This window comes from Lichenostomus cassidix, chromosome 8, assembly GCF_008360975.1.
Source record: "Lichenostomus cassidix isolate B80296 chromosome 8, HeHo_3.0, whole genome shotgun sequence".
Taxonomy (NCBI): domain Eukaryota; kingdom Metazoa; phylum Chordata; class Aves; order Passeriformes; family Meliphagidae; genus Lichenostomus; species Lichenostomus cassidix.
The window spans coordinates 23,850,277-23,866,598 of record NC_139489.1 but is presented as its reverse complement, the minus strand read 5'-3'; the positions used below and the strand labels follow the sequence as shown (position 1 = coordinate 23,866,598).

The window sequence follows — 16,322 nt, the reverse complement described above, 5'->3', positions numbered from 1 at the left end:
CATGTATATGTATATATGTATGTGTATATATATATATGTAGTCTAGTCTATATATCAGTCTAGTTCAACCTGGAAGTGCAGTGGAATCAGTGTGTGAAATGCCCTCTCCTGCTCTAAACAGGGAGAAAGTGTGCAGCTTTTTGAAATTTGTGTTCTCTAGGCTTAATCTTTCTTGCTGTCCTGTGCACCCCTGCACACACCACTGACATGGCCTGCCTTGTCTGTGTTAGCACATGTTGGGAAGCACCAGCCCTGCATACCCTTGTGGAGCGCTGAAACAAAAGCTGAACTGTAAAAAGTACATGAAGTATATGAAAATTTCGTATAGTTTTATCCCAGTGGAAATGCCTACTCAAACACTGAATGTGTAATTCAGCAGTCATTTCCAACCTCCCTCTCCTCCAGCCCGTATCTCCAAGGAACACTACAAGCCCATATGTTACAAAGGAAAATTTTATTATTTTTTAGGAAGGGAAACATATTCTCACTTCAGCTAGGGAGTGTGACAATCCCCAGCCTGGGGGCAGGGTGCAGCTGCCTTCAATCCCTGTGGTGGCAAGCATGGCCAGAGTTAAAACCCCATAATATCCCTTAATGATGAGCACCCTGTGGGTGCAAGTCAGCCACAGCTTCTCAGTTGAGAGGAGAAAAGCTGCTGCTTAGCACTAAATGAGTAACTGCTTCAGCCACTGAGGTTTCCCCTGAGTCTGTGGCCTGGCCCAGGTAGGGAAGTTCATTCGTCTAAAGCACATGGAAAGCTCTCCAAGGTCTGGAAGATTTCTTTAGTTGCCTGTGGCATCTGAGCCAGCAGGAGAGCTCAGCCACGAGTGGGTCAGTCCAGGTCTGTGTTTGGGTGGAAAGCAGGAGCAGTCCAGGGCACTGGGAGCATCTTCAAGGAGGAGTTCAGTGCTGACAACCTGGTCTGAACCCTTCCCAGTGTTTCTGAGAAATCTGATGTAACATTCTTATGCCTATCATATAAATACATAAATACTTCTCACAAAATACTTTGGAGTGTGCAGCCAGCAGTGACATACTGAAATGTTGATGGAGTTCATCGGGAGACTTGTAGTCAACTTGCCCTTAAAATCTGCCTCACTTCAAATGAAAATCCAACAGTTGCTGGCTGTGCTGAGGTCTGCAGTGTGGGTGGGACAGGACTTGTCCCCAGCAGCCCCAAGCTGCAGTGAGAACAGGGATGATCAGCCCAGGATCACTGGGAGCAGTCTGACTTCAGCAGGAGCTGGGCAGGGTGTGCACAGGTGCATCGTTGAGGTTGTGCCTGTGAATCCCTTGTGCACATCTGTATGACAGAGACAAGGGGAATCACAAGAACTATCTGGGTCCTCCCTGAGGAAAGGATGCACAGACCTGCAGGTTTCACTAGGTCCATTAGAGAGAACTCACCAAATCTAGAAGTCTTCATGTTTTCTCAAGTTTTTATGTGCCTGGATCACTTTTGGGTCAAGCCAGTGTGTGAGTGTGTGTTTGGGCTTGAAGGAGGTTTTCCTCTGAGACCTTACATCTCAAGATGTAAATGTCCCACCAGATGTTCCTTTGGGTTAGGCTTCAGTAGTCTGCAGAGAGCTGGAACAGCCAATGGGCCTCTACTCTCAAAAGCTGCTCCCCAAAACCCCACAGTCAGTGCAAGACCTGTGCTTCTGCTGTCCAGTGCAGTCCTGTCAGGTCATTTCAAAATACCACCTTCTTTAGTGGCCTTTACCTGTCAGACTTCATTTGGATCATTCCAAAGGCATTCCCTTGCTGCCTCTTCCCTGTTTTCCATCTTGACAGGCAAAGGGCTGTTGAGCAGATTTGTGCTCCTCCTGCTCCAAAAGGCTTCAAGACACTTGAGGTATCTTCCTGACTTACCAGACTTTTATTTGAGAAAAAATACAGCACATTTCTACTATATACAGATACTATCAAGTAACTAGAGAAACCCAGGGTTTCCTTGAATATGAGCTAAGCTTGGGTGACTTTCTTTGTTTTTCATTTCTGTTCTCCTCAAGAGCTCCACGCATCCCTTTCCCCAGTGTTGGAAAGATCCATCCTAGGTAGCAAAGCAGCTGCACAGAGCTCCAAAGAGGTGAACACTGCATGCGCTATATAAAGCTGTCTGCACTGTGCTTTATCTGCACTCCCACCGAGGCTTTCCACAAGCCCAGGGAGGGATTCTAGAGCAGTCTGCCTGTACAAGTACAAAACCTACAGATTGGTAGGGGAGGCTGTACTCTCCATGTTGCATTTCACACATCATCCCAGCAGCTAGCACTGGGGGTACTTAGCAGCACCAGGCTGAATGACAGAGCCGAGAGGTTGGCATTGGAGTTGGTCCACAGAGTGATGCTGTCATGCTGAAACAAGTAGAGTGCTGTGGTGAGATTCACTGTGGTGTCCCTCTGGACGTTCTGCTCCCACAGGGCACTGCTGCTTGTCTCGTGTGTCCCCTGCAGGGTCAGCTTCAGCAACTCCTCCTCTTCCATGTAGATGGAACTCTTCAGGGACACAAGGTAGAGGCCATCGCAGGGGATCATGATGGAGCCGTTTCTGATCTGAATTGGGCCTAATTCAGCAGTGAGATTCACGGCTGCTCCTTTGGTGCTTTTACCTGGAATGGAAGAAAGCAAAGATGATCCCACAATGACAGATGGCTTCTAGGAAATGGGTTGTTTTATACCAACTGACTGCAGGAAAGATGGAAAAATACAAGAAGGGGGAGAGTGAACTAGAGAACAGGGCAGACCAGAGCTAGAATATCATTTACTCTAAACAGACCTCATCTACTGTGAAAATTTGCAGGTTCCCACTCTTGGCTAAGCTGTGTCTTTTGGACTACAACTCTTGTTTACATGAATTATTCCTCCAAATTTTTAATATGCACTATTTACTTACTCTGTGTCTTACTTAGAATACATAAAAATATTGTAAGTAAAGCATCTCTGTGAGTTTAGTAAGCACAGGTTCCTAAAAAGAACAGGAAAATGAAGACAAGTAAATAAGATGAGGAAAAAGTGTTCAGAGCAGGAAGGAAGACAAGAAGTGGGAATGCTAGAACATAAGCTATTGTCTTAGGGTTTGGTTGTGTTTTGGGGTTTTCTTTAACAGAAGACAGGATAAAAGAGCAGCATAGAGACAAAACTAGAAGGAACTAATTAATACAGAGAGAATAAGGAGAAAGTAAACCGGAACTTAGCATGAAAGGTTTTCTCTTGGAATGAGCAGTAACAGTTCCTGGGGCTATGCTGGTCGTGTTTCTCTGCTGTGCCCCTGGGTTTTCAGCACACCAGCTGAAACCCCTCAGACCAGAAGACCCAGAAGGTCTCCAGGCAGCCAGCACAGCCCCTCTGGATTGGGGCCAAATTTCCCAAGCTTTTCCTCTAAAGGACATGAGTTTCTATTAGGTTAGAATCAGTGCTGCCTCACAATTTTAACTGAAAGTAAAGCAGTGAACAATATTTTTAGTATGATTTAAAATTTTAGTAATTGGTTTTATCTTTGAGGTGTGTGGACAAACATCCAATGCAGCCAGCACACAGAGCAATACATTTGATATGGTGTGTGCACTCAACCACTCTTCCCCAGGAAGTCATTTACATTTTTCATAAATCAGGAAACCATTGACTCGTTTCAGAAATACCCCAAGAGCGTGCCCTGTGTACTTAGTAAATTCTCAAAAACGCCTTTCTTGTTCATTCACAGAGTGAAAGCCTGTTTTAGGGGATAGGTGAGCGTTGCAGAAATCCACACAGGTTTTCAGGTTTTTTGTTCTCCTCGGGGAAAACCCATTTGCTTCATTTTGGCCCCTTGCAGCGCTGGGGCATTCTTTTCCCCTTTGCTTGGCAGCTCTATGAGAAGAAACAGCCATCACTGCAGCACGAAGCACATAACAGCCATTTAGGTATTTTAGGGGCCACCAGATGCCATGGAGGTCCCTGGGGACTGTGGTTGAGTGGGGAGCCAGGAGGTCCCCAGTGTGCCAGGGGAATGTGGCACAGTGGTGGCTGCTGCACTGGGGAAACCAGCGATCATCGAGGGGCCAGAGACCCTCCCAGGGTGCCCCCAGCCCAACACCCACCTGAGTACTGGATGTAGGTCCACGGCACTTCTTCTCTCTCAGGCTGGAAAACAAAGATAAATCCTCATTAAGGCGCTGGGCTCGCACCTCCCTGCTGCTGCTCTCACTTTCATTTCCCAACCAGGACTGGGGCTGTGTCTCCAAAAGCACAGCAGGCAGCCTTGTCTGTCACGGCTGCTGCCAGCCAGCTATGCTCTGGACTTACTTTTTATATCACTGATATAAAATACTATTTTAGCGTGGCTCCCAGCCAGTGTGACTTCCAGCCCAGTGCTGAGCCCTCAGGCAGTGTTGGTTTTGTTTAGAAAACCATGCTGGTGAGTGTAATCCAGTCAGACCAAACAGCAAGGAAGGACCTTGGGGTGCAGCAGAGTCTTTTCTGCATGACCTCCTCCAGCCTGACTTAGTCTGGTTACAGCACCTGGCAAACAGACATCGTTCACAGAGCGGGATCCCAGGCGTGCTGTCTCCCTCCTGCAGGGCACCAAGAGGTGGGTCTGGCTTTATGGTTCCTTGCTCTTTGGGGCAGGCTGTTAATGCATATTTGTCTCTCAGGGGCTTTTAAGTGCATTGAGATATGTTTAAAATTGATTGGAGCACCTCTCTTATGAAGGCAGACTGAGAGAGTTGGGGTTGTTCAGTCTGGAGAAGAGAAAGCTTTAGGGAGAACTCAAAGTGCCTTCCAGTTCCTAAGGGGGCTACAAGAGAGGGACTTTTGACAAGAGCTCGGAGTAATAGGATAGAGGGAAATGGCTTTAAACTGCCAGAGGGCAGGTTTAGATTAGATATTAGGAAGAATTTCTTCTCTGTGAGGGTGGTGAGGCACTGGCCCAGGTTGCCCAGAGAAGCTGTGGCTGCCCCATCCCTGGAAGTGTTCAAGGCCAGGTTGGATGGGCTTTCAGCAGCCTGGTCTGGTGGAGGGTGTCCCTGCCCATGGCAGGGAGGTTGGAAAGAGAGGATCTTCAAGGTCTCTTCCAGCTGAAACCATTTTATGATTCCGTGATTTGTATTTTATGAATGTAGCAGAGAAAGTGAATGCAAATACAGAAGTGTGTATCCTACTGGTCAGATATGCAAAACACCAAGCTTCTCTTTTGGATTTTTAAATCTGAACTTTGCATCTCAAAGTTGTCCCTCATCATAACCACAGGAGACCCAAATCTGCACTCTGCACAACCACAAGTCTTCAGTGTTTTGCCTGATTAAAGAGTGGAAGCTTAGGCTCAGTGCTCTGTGTTCTTCTCTTTACCTCTGCCAAAGGCTTCCTGAGGGGGAAGGTGAGCTGGTGAGATGAGGCTTGGGCTGACTTTCATGGATTTGGCCTCAGATGTTAGAGGGACAGAGCAGCCCTGAGCGCAGGGAATGTGAGGTATGTGAGCACAGACTGTCTGCAGGTCCGGGGCAAAGGCAAGCGGCAGGGGAAGGCGGCGGTGGCCCGGCTGCGCTGTGAGCTCTGTGCTGGAGGTGAGGTGGGTGCTGGTGCTCGAAAGGGCTGCTCTGGCACCCTCTAGCGCTGCCGCGGCTGATGCTCCGCGCCTGATCCGCGGGCAAGGCTGGGAGCCGCTGACAAATAGAGGCTTTAACCGCGCAGTGACTCCGGTGGAGCTATTATCTCCCCTGACATTGACGTCCTCTCCATTCCCTCAGCTCGAATCCCGTCCTTGCTCCTATTCAAGGCACCTGGGTGCACCAGCATTTCTCTCCTGGCTCAGGCAGCTGGGATTTTCAGGTAGTTTCCCAACCAGACGATAGCAAAGCACTGAGCGTCTGAGGTCAAACAAGTCTACCGCTATCTGTGCGATCTGACCGCTGGTGGACAGGGTGTACTAAACACAGACAGCCTGGGTGACAAACTTGTTGCACTTCTAAGAATATCAGCCCCATTGTCACTAATGCAAATTACCTGTTTTACATGTCTCTTCTAGTTATTATGTGATCTCAAAGCCCTTTGCAGTTACCTACTGGTAAATCCTGCTGAGGAGACAATGTTTTGGTAGTACTGGAAGGACTCTGGGAGCTTGTACCAAAGTCACTCACCTCTCTGTCTCTGTTCTGCCTTTCTGTGGGACAGGATGCCAGGAGGGCTGAGGGAACAGAGGTGTTTCTTAATGACTGCTTCAAATTTCCCTGTGCCTTTTACACACAGACTCTTCATTTCTGCCTGTTCTGGATCCCCAAACAGCAGACTTCTTCCTGCCCATGCCATGTGCAGAAGTTCCAGGAATACGTTTGTACTGCACAAAGCACAAACCTCAGTTGGCTGATTGAGGGGACTGCTGAGATCGACTGCCTGTGTCACACGTGGTGGTGTCACACAGGTGGCAGGTGATCATTCTCTTGAAGTGGGTTGTACCTTCTCCACACCAGGAGCTATTAGGATTATGGTTTTTACCTCCCAGGCAAGAAGGAAGGTGTGGCAGGAGAAGGTAATTCCAGCAGAGGTAGGAATTGCAGATGCAAAAGCAGACTATCACCCTTTTTATAACTTTCTCATTTGGAAATCTCAGCTGAGGCTTGTTCTCCAAGTGCTATAATGACAGAAATGAGATCACTGTCCCTTTTTGTTAAGCACAGTCTGGGTTGAAGACGCTGACTTTCCTGAGCATGTACCATGACCTTATTTATGCTGCGTTTTCACAGAACTGTCCAGGAGGGTTTTTTTTTAGGAGCCATGTTTCCATGAGTACAATGGAGAGGAATCAAATACGGTCTTTCTACGAAAAAGCACATTTATTCCCTTGCGAATAAAGTTAGTGTGGCACTCTGCACCTTGAAGGGCAGAAGGAGACTCTTCCCAAGGATAGGGAGAGCCACTCGGTCCCTGCCATGGACCAGCACTCCAAGCCTGCCACTCTCATGCTGCTGTGTCCCTACCTCCGTAAAGTCCATCTCCCTAAACTGTTCCAAAATTCAGGTCAAATTAATATTGCTGCCTGTTCAGGAGATATTTATATGATCAGTTAATGGTTATCCAGCTGAGCCCTGTAATTGCACTGCAATTATATTTACAACCCATTTACAGCCCACAAGACCGCTCCTGCACAACACAGTGCACTCCAAACAGGACACAAGTGGTATCTGTTAATAGAAACCAGTCCTAAGCCTGTTGTTAGCAATGTTTAAAACTGAAAAGGTCCTTTGGTGATTCCCAGGACCTGGTCTTCTCATCTGTTGCCATTGCTGCTCGTCGAGCACCCTGTTTCAGTTGTTTCTGTTGAGGGAGGGAAACTCCAGGCATGTACTGTGTCCCCTCGCCTGTTGCTGCTCTCTTGGGTTTGTAAGGCTCTCAGGCAGCAATGTCAGACCCTGCCATATTGCTCTGGAAGAGCAGGATTAGCATTAACATTTTTACAGAAGAGCCAGATATTGAGAGATGTGGCTTCACAGCCAGAGTGTGACCTGGGAGAGGTTTCTGCACCTTGAGCAGCGTGATTGCTTGCCCTCCTCTGTTGGCTTACAGTGCAACTTCTCTCTCCCAAAGTAGTGGAAGGAGAAGAGGACTGACCTGAAGGAGAAGTGTTATCTTTTAGTGTTATTGGGGTCATTGCTCTGCAGCTTAGTAACCACTGTGAGACTCAGGTCAGCGAAACTTGCGCAGAGCACAAGGGTTTTCATTAAACAGCAGAGGGCCCAGAGCATGAGGCCATCCCTCTCTTGCATGGTTACATGCCTGACTTGCTTCTGTGCCATGCCTAGGTGGGAGGAAAGAATGAACTTGGGTAAAACAAAGCACAACAAGCTTTTAAGTGGTACAAAGCACCTGGAGAAGGAGTGGGAGGAGAAGTCGCTACTGCACAGGCGGCACTGATGTAGCAGTGAAAGGTTGCTGAAAACACATGAGAAAAGCACATGCATTTGCTGCAACTTGTGCTAAAGCTTTGTGAGCTTTGAGCATTTCTTTTTTTGTTTGCTGTGGTGTGATGGTACACGAAACTCCCTCTGGACACAGCAGCTTTTTTCCCGCACGCACAAATGCAGATGACTGCTCCTAATCCCACTTTATGGGCACACTGAGAGCACTAGTAGGTCAGGGGGTCTTGCCAGAGCTGTCACAAGGTAACTCGCTTTCTCACACATCTGCCTACCATATAACACATTTTAAAAGTTCAGGACATGTTTATGAGCAAATTGGATTGTCATTCACGCAGATGATCTTCTTCAATTAAATGGAAATATGCACAAGTCACTGCAAGGAGGGGGAAGAGTAGGAGGGAGTCAGACCTCCCTCCCCCAGAGGTCAGTGAAAAGAGCATTCTTGGCACAATCACTCTTCTGGAAACTTGGCCTCAAACCCTGCACTGGGCAATACTGAAGGTTCTTTTGAGGACAGGCAATATGAAAAAAAACCCCAAAAACAATTACTATCATACAGAAGGGATTGAAAACTTGGGATCTGAATAGGGATAAATTTACAAGCCTTTTTCATTTCTTAAAAAAAGAAAATAATGCCCATACAAAGTTTTACAGGCCAGCAGACAAAGGGTTGAACATGAGCTCTTACCATTGAGGGCTGCAGAAAATCTATCCCAAGGTAAATCACGCAGGCAAGCAGTAATATCCACTGAGCAACCGCAGACACAAGGTGCAGCGTGTTCCTAACCTGTCCTCTTTGCCAGCTCTTCCATTCATCCTCTGCACGTTCCCTTTCACATTCCATCTGCTCTTCAGTTCTTGGCTCTACATCTGGCTGTCCTTCCATCTCAACCTCACTGCCAGCAGCTGCTGGGGAAGGGGCCAGGAGCACAGCAGGAGCCCAGAGGGAGCAGGGGATTGGTGAGCTCCCGTCCCAGGAGCAGAGATGAAGTGAACACAAGTGCCTTCAGGAGATTGCTTTATGCACCGAGAAGCAGGCGGGGGAACTTCTTTGTGACTAATCTAAATTTCCCCTTCCTTCCTTTCTTTCTTTCTTTTCTTTCTTTTTTTTTATTTTTTTATTTTGGTTTTCTGTGTGAATGTGGGGGCTGATTTGTTGTATCCCAGTTCAGTTTTGAGTAAGGACCTTTGAAAGGAGAGGTGTTTATGTCTTTCACAGCTTCAGCTGTGGATGTCTTGATATGTGATCTTTCCAACAATAGCGAAGAGTTGGGTGGACAGTGCTTGTCTTCACTCAGTCTTTTATTAGTAGAAGCTCTCACCTCTCTGTTCAGCCTCAGTCAGGGGGTTTACAGGGCTGGCTTTCTCCCTTGCTAGCACCATTTGATGCTCCTGAAATCTCTTTTCTATAAAGAAGCAATGAATAGGAAGGGATGGGGGACAGGTGGATAGCATAAGGAATTGGAGAGAAAACGTGCACTTCCCTTTTCACCTTTTTCTTCTGGTTTTAAAGCCATGAGATGTTGCACAAAACATAGGAGGGAGAAAATGGAGAACCCTTTGAGAACAAGTTCCCTTTTTGCACACTCAGAAACCTGTGGTCCAGGAAATGCCTCCAGAGGGGCATTCCCAGGCCATCCAGGCTTCCCTCCTATAAGAGGGAATACCAGGACAACCCTTTAGTTGGTCCCTTTGTGACTTTTGCTTGTGACACCCAGAGCTGACAAATGTCAGTTGACTGCAGCAGGGACCGTCTCCTGTGCTTATTTTGGGTGACATACTTTGCATCACTTTTTGTTCTTTTTGTGGATTTTTTTCTGCTGTAAATTACCATATCGTGACTGAAGTCAGGCGATGCCTTCTCCTGGTGAGGATGGAGCCCATTGGGAGTATTATTTATTACCTGCCTGCCTTCTAGGGATGAGTTGTCAGCAAGTTTCCCTTCCCCAAAATGTGCCCTCTCAACCTGTCACGAGGCACATGTCCTGACATGCAACCTGCGTGCAGAGGAAGCAGGAGAAATGTTCTTTCACGTGTTTTTCCATCTAGGCAAAAATATTTCCTATGAACATAAAGCAAAGGAAGTGGGGAGTGCAGCAGTTGGGTCCTGCGATGAGGACATTCCATGCTCACTGCCCTTGCTCTTGGGTTGATGGTGGATTGAGTGAGGAATACACTCTGGTGTTTGTCTGGAGAGCACATCACAGGCCATGGAATCTTAGTGAAGAAGATTCAGCTTTCACATGTTCCACTGGCTTTTAAGTGCACGGAAATTCTTGTTCCACTCCCACCACTGGTCACTGGCCTGGGTGTGCTGGAGCCCCTGACTGAGCCCCAGCCCAACGAGTGGCCCTGAGAACAGTCCTAACCCTTCTTCCTCCACTGGAAATATGACTGCAGCCACAGCAAGGAGGGTTTGTGCTGCCCCAGAGCAGCTGCCTTGGATGCAGAGTATGAGTTTGGAGGCAGTGTGAGTTTGGTATTTTGTGACACTTAGCATTCACAGAGCACCTGGGAGCACTGGCTGGGATGGAGCTCAGGGTTGGCCATGCCCTGCAGAGGAATGAAGTGATATCTTGAAGGGCTGCAGAGGCCTCTTGGGGCTGGAGGGATGTGAAGAAGATTGTCTGCTTCTGTGGATCTGTAATGTTATGCCTGGGGCTTATAAGGTCCCCAGGAAAGCTGCTTTGAGTGGTCCCAATCCACTCCCTCAAGAAAAGGAAACTCGAGCTTGCTGTGCACTGCTTAATTTCTGCAAAAATGCCAGGTGCTGAGCTAAGACATCCCAAACCCTTGCCAGCCTGTAATTCTCATATTTTACACACATGCCTTTGAACCAGATGTCAGCTCTTACCCGTCTCCCTCTCCTCTCTCCCTGATTCTGGATTTGGTACTGGTTTTGTTTCTAAAACTCTAAAAAAACCTTTGGGGGAAGGCTGTGCTTATGTATTTCTGAAATTGTCGTGTCATTTCTGTAGTCCCTGAGTGCAAGTGTCTCTCAGCCTGAGTTAGCAGCACTGGTAGCAAGGAGGATCGAAAGCTGCATTTCAAGTAATGTCCCTGGCATTGTATCCGAAACCGGAAAGAGGACAACTCATTCAGGGGCATCACAAACACCCATGCACAGACTCTTCCGTGGTTTTGATTGCTTTCAGCTTCTCCTCCTGCCTTGCATATGGAAACCCAAGTACATGCTGCTTGGTGGCTTTCAGGGGCCCTGCTCTCCCTCTGAGAGGAAACCTTCCAGGCCTTTGGAATTCCGACACATTGCAGACCTACTGCACACACCCAGCATTTGCCAAATTCTGCTATGTTTATCAAAATTATTTGGGTCCCTCTTCCACAGGGACCCTAAAGCTGGAGTCTCTTGGGGTTTGCCTCAACCCTTTGCAGTGATCAAGTCATTCTAGTGAGCAGACAGGCTGGCATGGCTTTGCCAGCTGGTGCTCTGGTCATCTTGTTCGTTTACCAAAGAAATGCCTCTCAGTGACCCATGCAGAAACTTTATTCCATCAAGGACTGAAGGAAACCAGCATGAGTTGGTAATAAGGCATGCTGGTTTGATCGGTTTTGACAACAATCCAATGCCTCTTACATTGATCTGTCATTTCTGGGCTTTCCCAGACTGGGGAGCTGAGTGATTTAAAACTGGCTAAAGCGTGTTGGTTACAGTCAAGGTGAAATCCTGCAGTGTCCTGGTTGTACCAGGACTCAGCTGGAGCCCCAGCCTGCCAGTGCCCCAGATCAGTGGGAAGGGGCACAGACCACAGCCCCTGGCCCATGGGGAGCACTGTGTGTGTGAGAGTCACAGAGCAGGAGCCTTTAAGCAAGACCTGGCAGCCCTTACTGGCACCCGCCTTCATTTAGCTCCCATTTCCCAGGGAAAGTGCTCTCATTTCCTCAAAAGGAGGAACTGGGGAATTATACAGGAGAATTTAACTTTAATTCTCAGAGGAACAGGGGAAGAACCAATTAAACTGTTTGTAAAGAAGGAAAAAGGAAACAAGTAGCAAGCAGTATGGGTTTCCAAGAACAAAAGCAGATGTTGTCTGTGGGGCAAGGAAAACTCTTGGGCAGAGGAGTAGCTGTGGATATGCACTGCATCTTCAGCAATAGTCTTATTTCTCTTTTTTATAATACCTGTGAAGCACGATCTGTATGAAACTGCGGCTCAGCAGGTGGGGAGCTGATGGAGTGATTGGTGATGGTTTGGTGACAAAATGGAAAGATCCACCTTGTGCTCCTGGAGCTGCCCTTCTGCAGTCTGCCCTTTTCTTTGGGGATCCTCTGGCAAGCCAGGCATCTCACAGATGAGATCTGGCCTCTCAGCTCTTGCTGGTAGCTTTTACCTACAGTTTAAGGGTTTGGCCTGCACTTGGAATGAATTACCAGGAGAGCAGTGCTGTTGCTCTCATTGCTGCAGTCAAGTAATAGAACTTCGATGCGATGCTGGGTTGTCTTGTTGTGTGTGGCTGCCTGTCTTCCTGCAAGGCTGTCCTTGCCCCAGGAATAATTGGTTGCATGGTTTCATTTAGTAAAAGAGTAGAGAATAGCAAAGGTAGCCTTTGAGGGGAGACAAGCAAGGTGTTACAAAGGCAAGATTGTTGTGTGCCCCAGCTACTGCAGTTCAATGTCTCTGTCCACTCCAGAAATAATGTATTTTATAACTGTAGACAGATTTATATTTATTTTTATACAATATATAAAAATATATAATATATAAAAATATATATTATATTTATAGACATATTTTATAACTAAGACAGATTTATTTAACACAGACAAGGACTTTTGCCTAAAAGATTTGTGGATTCCTGCTCCAGTGTCTCTGAACCACATGAATTATTTGTCTCCATCATCAAAGACACCAATGTCTTTCACGTTCAGCACACCAAGAATCTGTTGGCTCCTGACTGATTTTCGTTGCTCAGTTCACCCTAAACTGGAAACATGTTATATAGTCTTTTGCTAAAATATCAACATTGATAATGAATCTGAGCTGAAAGGTTATTCTTGGAGGTGGCAGGTAAAGAGGACCTCTAAAAATTCAGGAGCTGGACTAAATGATCCATGTGGAATCCTTCAAAATAGGATATTTTATGATTTTGTGATTAATTTCACTTCCCTGTGGCTTTTTCTTGCTCCTCGTGTATAGCCTTTTTTTGGCTGATGTGTTTGTGTCAAGGATTCCTGACAGCAAAGGCACAGAGCCAGGAAGGAGGAATTCATGTTAGTCAGGCTACTTTTGGCAGTGTAAATTAGAGACCGAAATGGTGAAAATACTGTGAAATCACAAAGAAAAATATTGACATTTAGGCAGAGCCAAGATTCTGTGGAGAGATGCATGACCACTTCACTGAGGTAAATCTCATTGTGCCTCATCCTGCAGTGCTGCACTGGTATTTTTCCTAGGAAGCTGCTTTTTGGGAGCAGGGAGATAAGCAGTGGATGGATTCCCCAGGGCACACCTCCAGCAGCTGCTGGTGCCTCGCTGCTGTGTTCAGAGTAATTTTTCCTGGTTGTCACAGTGCCTCCCTGGGCCAAGAGAAGGCTCTTTTCCAGGAGGACACAATGCTGAGCACCAGCTGCATTGGGCACAGCAAAGCCAGGCAGGATTAGGAGCTGCCTCCCTGGCAGTGCTGGCAGTTCTTGGTGCCTGGCTAGGTGGGCTCTGTAAGTGGACACAGTGTCTGGGGAAGAGTCTGTGTTTAGTGGTGATTTTCCACATCAGCACTGTGGTTTCCATCACAGCCCCGTTGAGCAGCAGTGCAGCTTTCCCAGCAAGCCAAAGTCAGCATTTCCTCAGCTGGCAGCCACCACGTTTCACACTGGACTTGTGAGGTTCCACAAGTCAGCTGCTGCCCCTTTCTGGAGGAGAGAGGCGATTTTCCATTGCTGATGGTGGTCTCTGCCCTGAGCATTGTCTCTCTGTCTCACAGTGGATTGTGCTGTTCTGTTCCTTGGGGTGGACTTCCCTTATCAGCTATCAGCTGAGTGGGTTGGGGCTAAGCATTCACTGTGGCACCTTTGAAAGGTCGAGGTGAACTTAGTCACATCTTGCTTCCTTTATCTGACAGCTGCTTCAGTCAGAAATCCCAGCATAATGCACTGTCATACTGTAAGATATCAGGAGAGAAAACTCAAATGCATCTTTTGACATTTTTCTAGTACAGAGAATAAATAATCTGTGGGGGGAAAAAAAAAGAAAGAATTCCACAGCTGACATTGAGAAATGGAGCTCTTGCAGAGCTCTCTGAGTTAGCCAGCTCTATTTGCACTCACTCCTGTGGTGTTAGAAGCCCCCAAGATGGACATAAAGACCATGATGCCCCAGATACAGCTCTGCTCTGGGTTAAGGGAGTGGTTTCTCTTCCTATCTGGCACTGCCATCATCGACCTGACTGCTTCCCCTAATCACCCCTGTGGGAGGTTTTTGGCCAGAAAAATGGTACCAAATTCATCCCTTCTGAAAATGAGCTTTTATTGCACCTCTTGGATCTTCCTGTGGGTTTTTAACCTGTTCACTTCTTTTAAACTTGATAGGAATTGCAAGCAGATTTTGGGGAAAGATTTGCAGGCAGAGGTACTTCCTTTTATTAGCCATATTAATTCCCTTCAATAGCTGAAGCATGAACAAAGGGGGTGGTGGGCAAGAAGAAACTGCAGTAAGAAGAAAGGGAGTTAAGAGCTGGTGACCCTTCTAGGACAGAGACAGGTTGGAGATTGCAAAAGCTGTCTACGATCCCAGCCTCTGTTTTGGGGTGACTTGTGCTTTTTAATCAGTGGTGATGGCCTTGCATTTACTTCAAACTATTGCATTACAGAGGTGGAGAAGGGTTAGGTGTTATTCTTGCCCCAGCCAAGCCCAGCGAGAAAGATCCATGTGCAGTACCATTTCCTACTTCAGCCACTTCACTCCTTTACCAGTGTTTTATTGGGATGATATTTTAGCATCCCTTGCTGGTAGGATGAATGCAATACCAATTCACCTGCCTCTCACCATCAGCTCCATCAGCAAAGGTTAATCCATTAGCTGTGGAACTTCAGAGACTGAATCTGGATCTGTTGTCAATAAAACCACACTGATTGGAACAATGCTTCACAGCCTCTCCCTCATGAACGCTATGAACTCTTTCCTTTTCTGGTTTCTCAATATTGTTTTCTCATTTCTAACAGCTGTCCGGTTAAGCTTCTGGCTAAATTGTTTCCTTCACTGTCGCTCAAATACATGTTAAAGAGTTCTTTAACTTTCCATTCACAGTCATTTAGCTATTGTTCTTTCCACCTGGTCAATTTGGCTCATAATTTCCCCTAACTTATATTAGCTCTTTTGCAATATCTGGTAGCTGTATTACTGGCTGGGGCTGCCCATCTTTTGCTCATACTTACTATATCATGGTCACTACTCCTTAAGCCCTGACCACTTCTTCAGCGATTAAAAAACTTCAGCACTTAAAACCCACCAAATATAGCACTTGCATCCAGTACAATAGTTCCAGTACAACAGTTTCAATACTAGGAATTGAAAACCACTCCAAAACCAATCCAAAACCACTGTAAACTCTCCTGATATTCCCTTTGGTCTCACATGAGTTCTGGTGGAGATTTTCCCAGCAGTATCACTGTTCCCTTCTCTGCAACCTACAGGGGGAAGGTTGCTGGGATCTGGTGCCAATGTCTGTTTTAACACAGCACACAGAGAGAACTGCTAGTTCTCTTTTTTTATTCCTTTTATTTGCAAAACACTGAATTATCTAGGTGCAGCTTTAATGAATGATTGGAAAGTTCTTATCACAACAGGGTTTCCATAGGCTTAAACTTCTGGGTGAGATGAGGAAAAGTCCATCTTTCCAAAAATCAGGCAGTTCTTAGTCCCTCATTCAAGGGTATAAGTCCTTGAGGCTTTTGATCTTCAAACCCCACTGCCTGCATGACATTAACCATCATATATGACATAGCAGCACAGCAGGGGCAGGGGACATTTCCCAGCTGCTGTATCATTCCCCTGCAGCTCCAAAGGCAGCAAGCAGGCCCTGTTTGCCCGGGGCTGTGCAGGGGCAGCCCGTGGGTGCTGTGGCCAGGGCAGCAGAGGATAAAGGGCTGTGTTTGAGCACACACAGGGGCTCCACAGATGAGTGCGCCCAGCCCCTCGCAGCACCCGCTCGGGAGCGGCCAGGCAGCACCGAGAGCCCCAGATGAGTAACCCCGGCATTTCAGAGCTTTCTCTGTTTTACACACAGCAGCACTCGTGCTCGGCAGCCTTCACGGCAGCGGGACAGCTCCAAGGCTCGGGGGATATGTCTCTCTTGCCTGCATCCCGGGAAGAATGAGAGGGGACACTTCTCTGCAGGCAGGCAAGCAGGTATGGGTTTGTAGCAGTGTCCCGCTGGCAGCACAGGCAGAAAATCACAGCCCTCACACAAGCAACAGC

At 47.1% G+C, this 16,322-nt stretch overlaps 1 protein-coding gene across 1 annotated transcript; it reads right to left on the bottom strand.

Annotated features, from left to right (window-relative positions):
• Positions 1 to 1,856: 1,856 nt before the first annotated feature.
• On the bottom strand, positions 1,857 to 8,803 carry TNFSF4 (TNF superfamily member 4). The gene is made up of 3 exons (XM_085068440.1): positions 8,580 to 8,803; positions 4,079 to 4,121; positions 1,857 to 2,611 (listed from the first exon to the last, which is right to left on the bottom strand). Exons 1-3 carry the CDS (start codon positions 8,775 to 8,777, stop codon positions 2,250 to 2,252), a joined length of 603 nt encoding a protein of 200 aa, XP_084924566.1. The 5' UTR covers positions 8,778 to 8,803; the 3' UTR covers positions 1,857 to 2,249.
• Between the last annotated feature and the right edge of the window lie 7,519 nt (positions 8,804 to 16,322).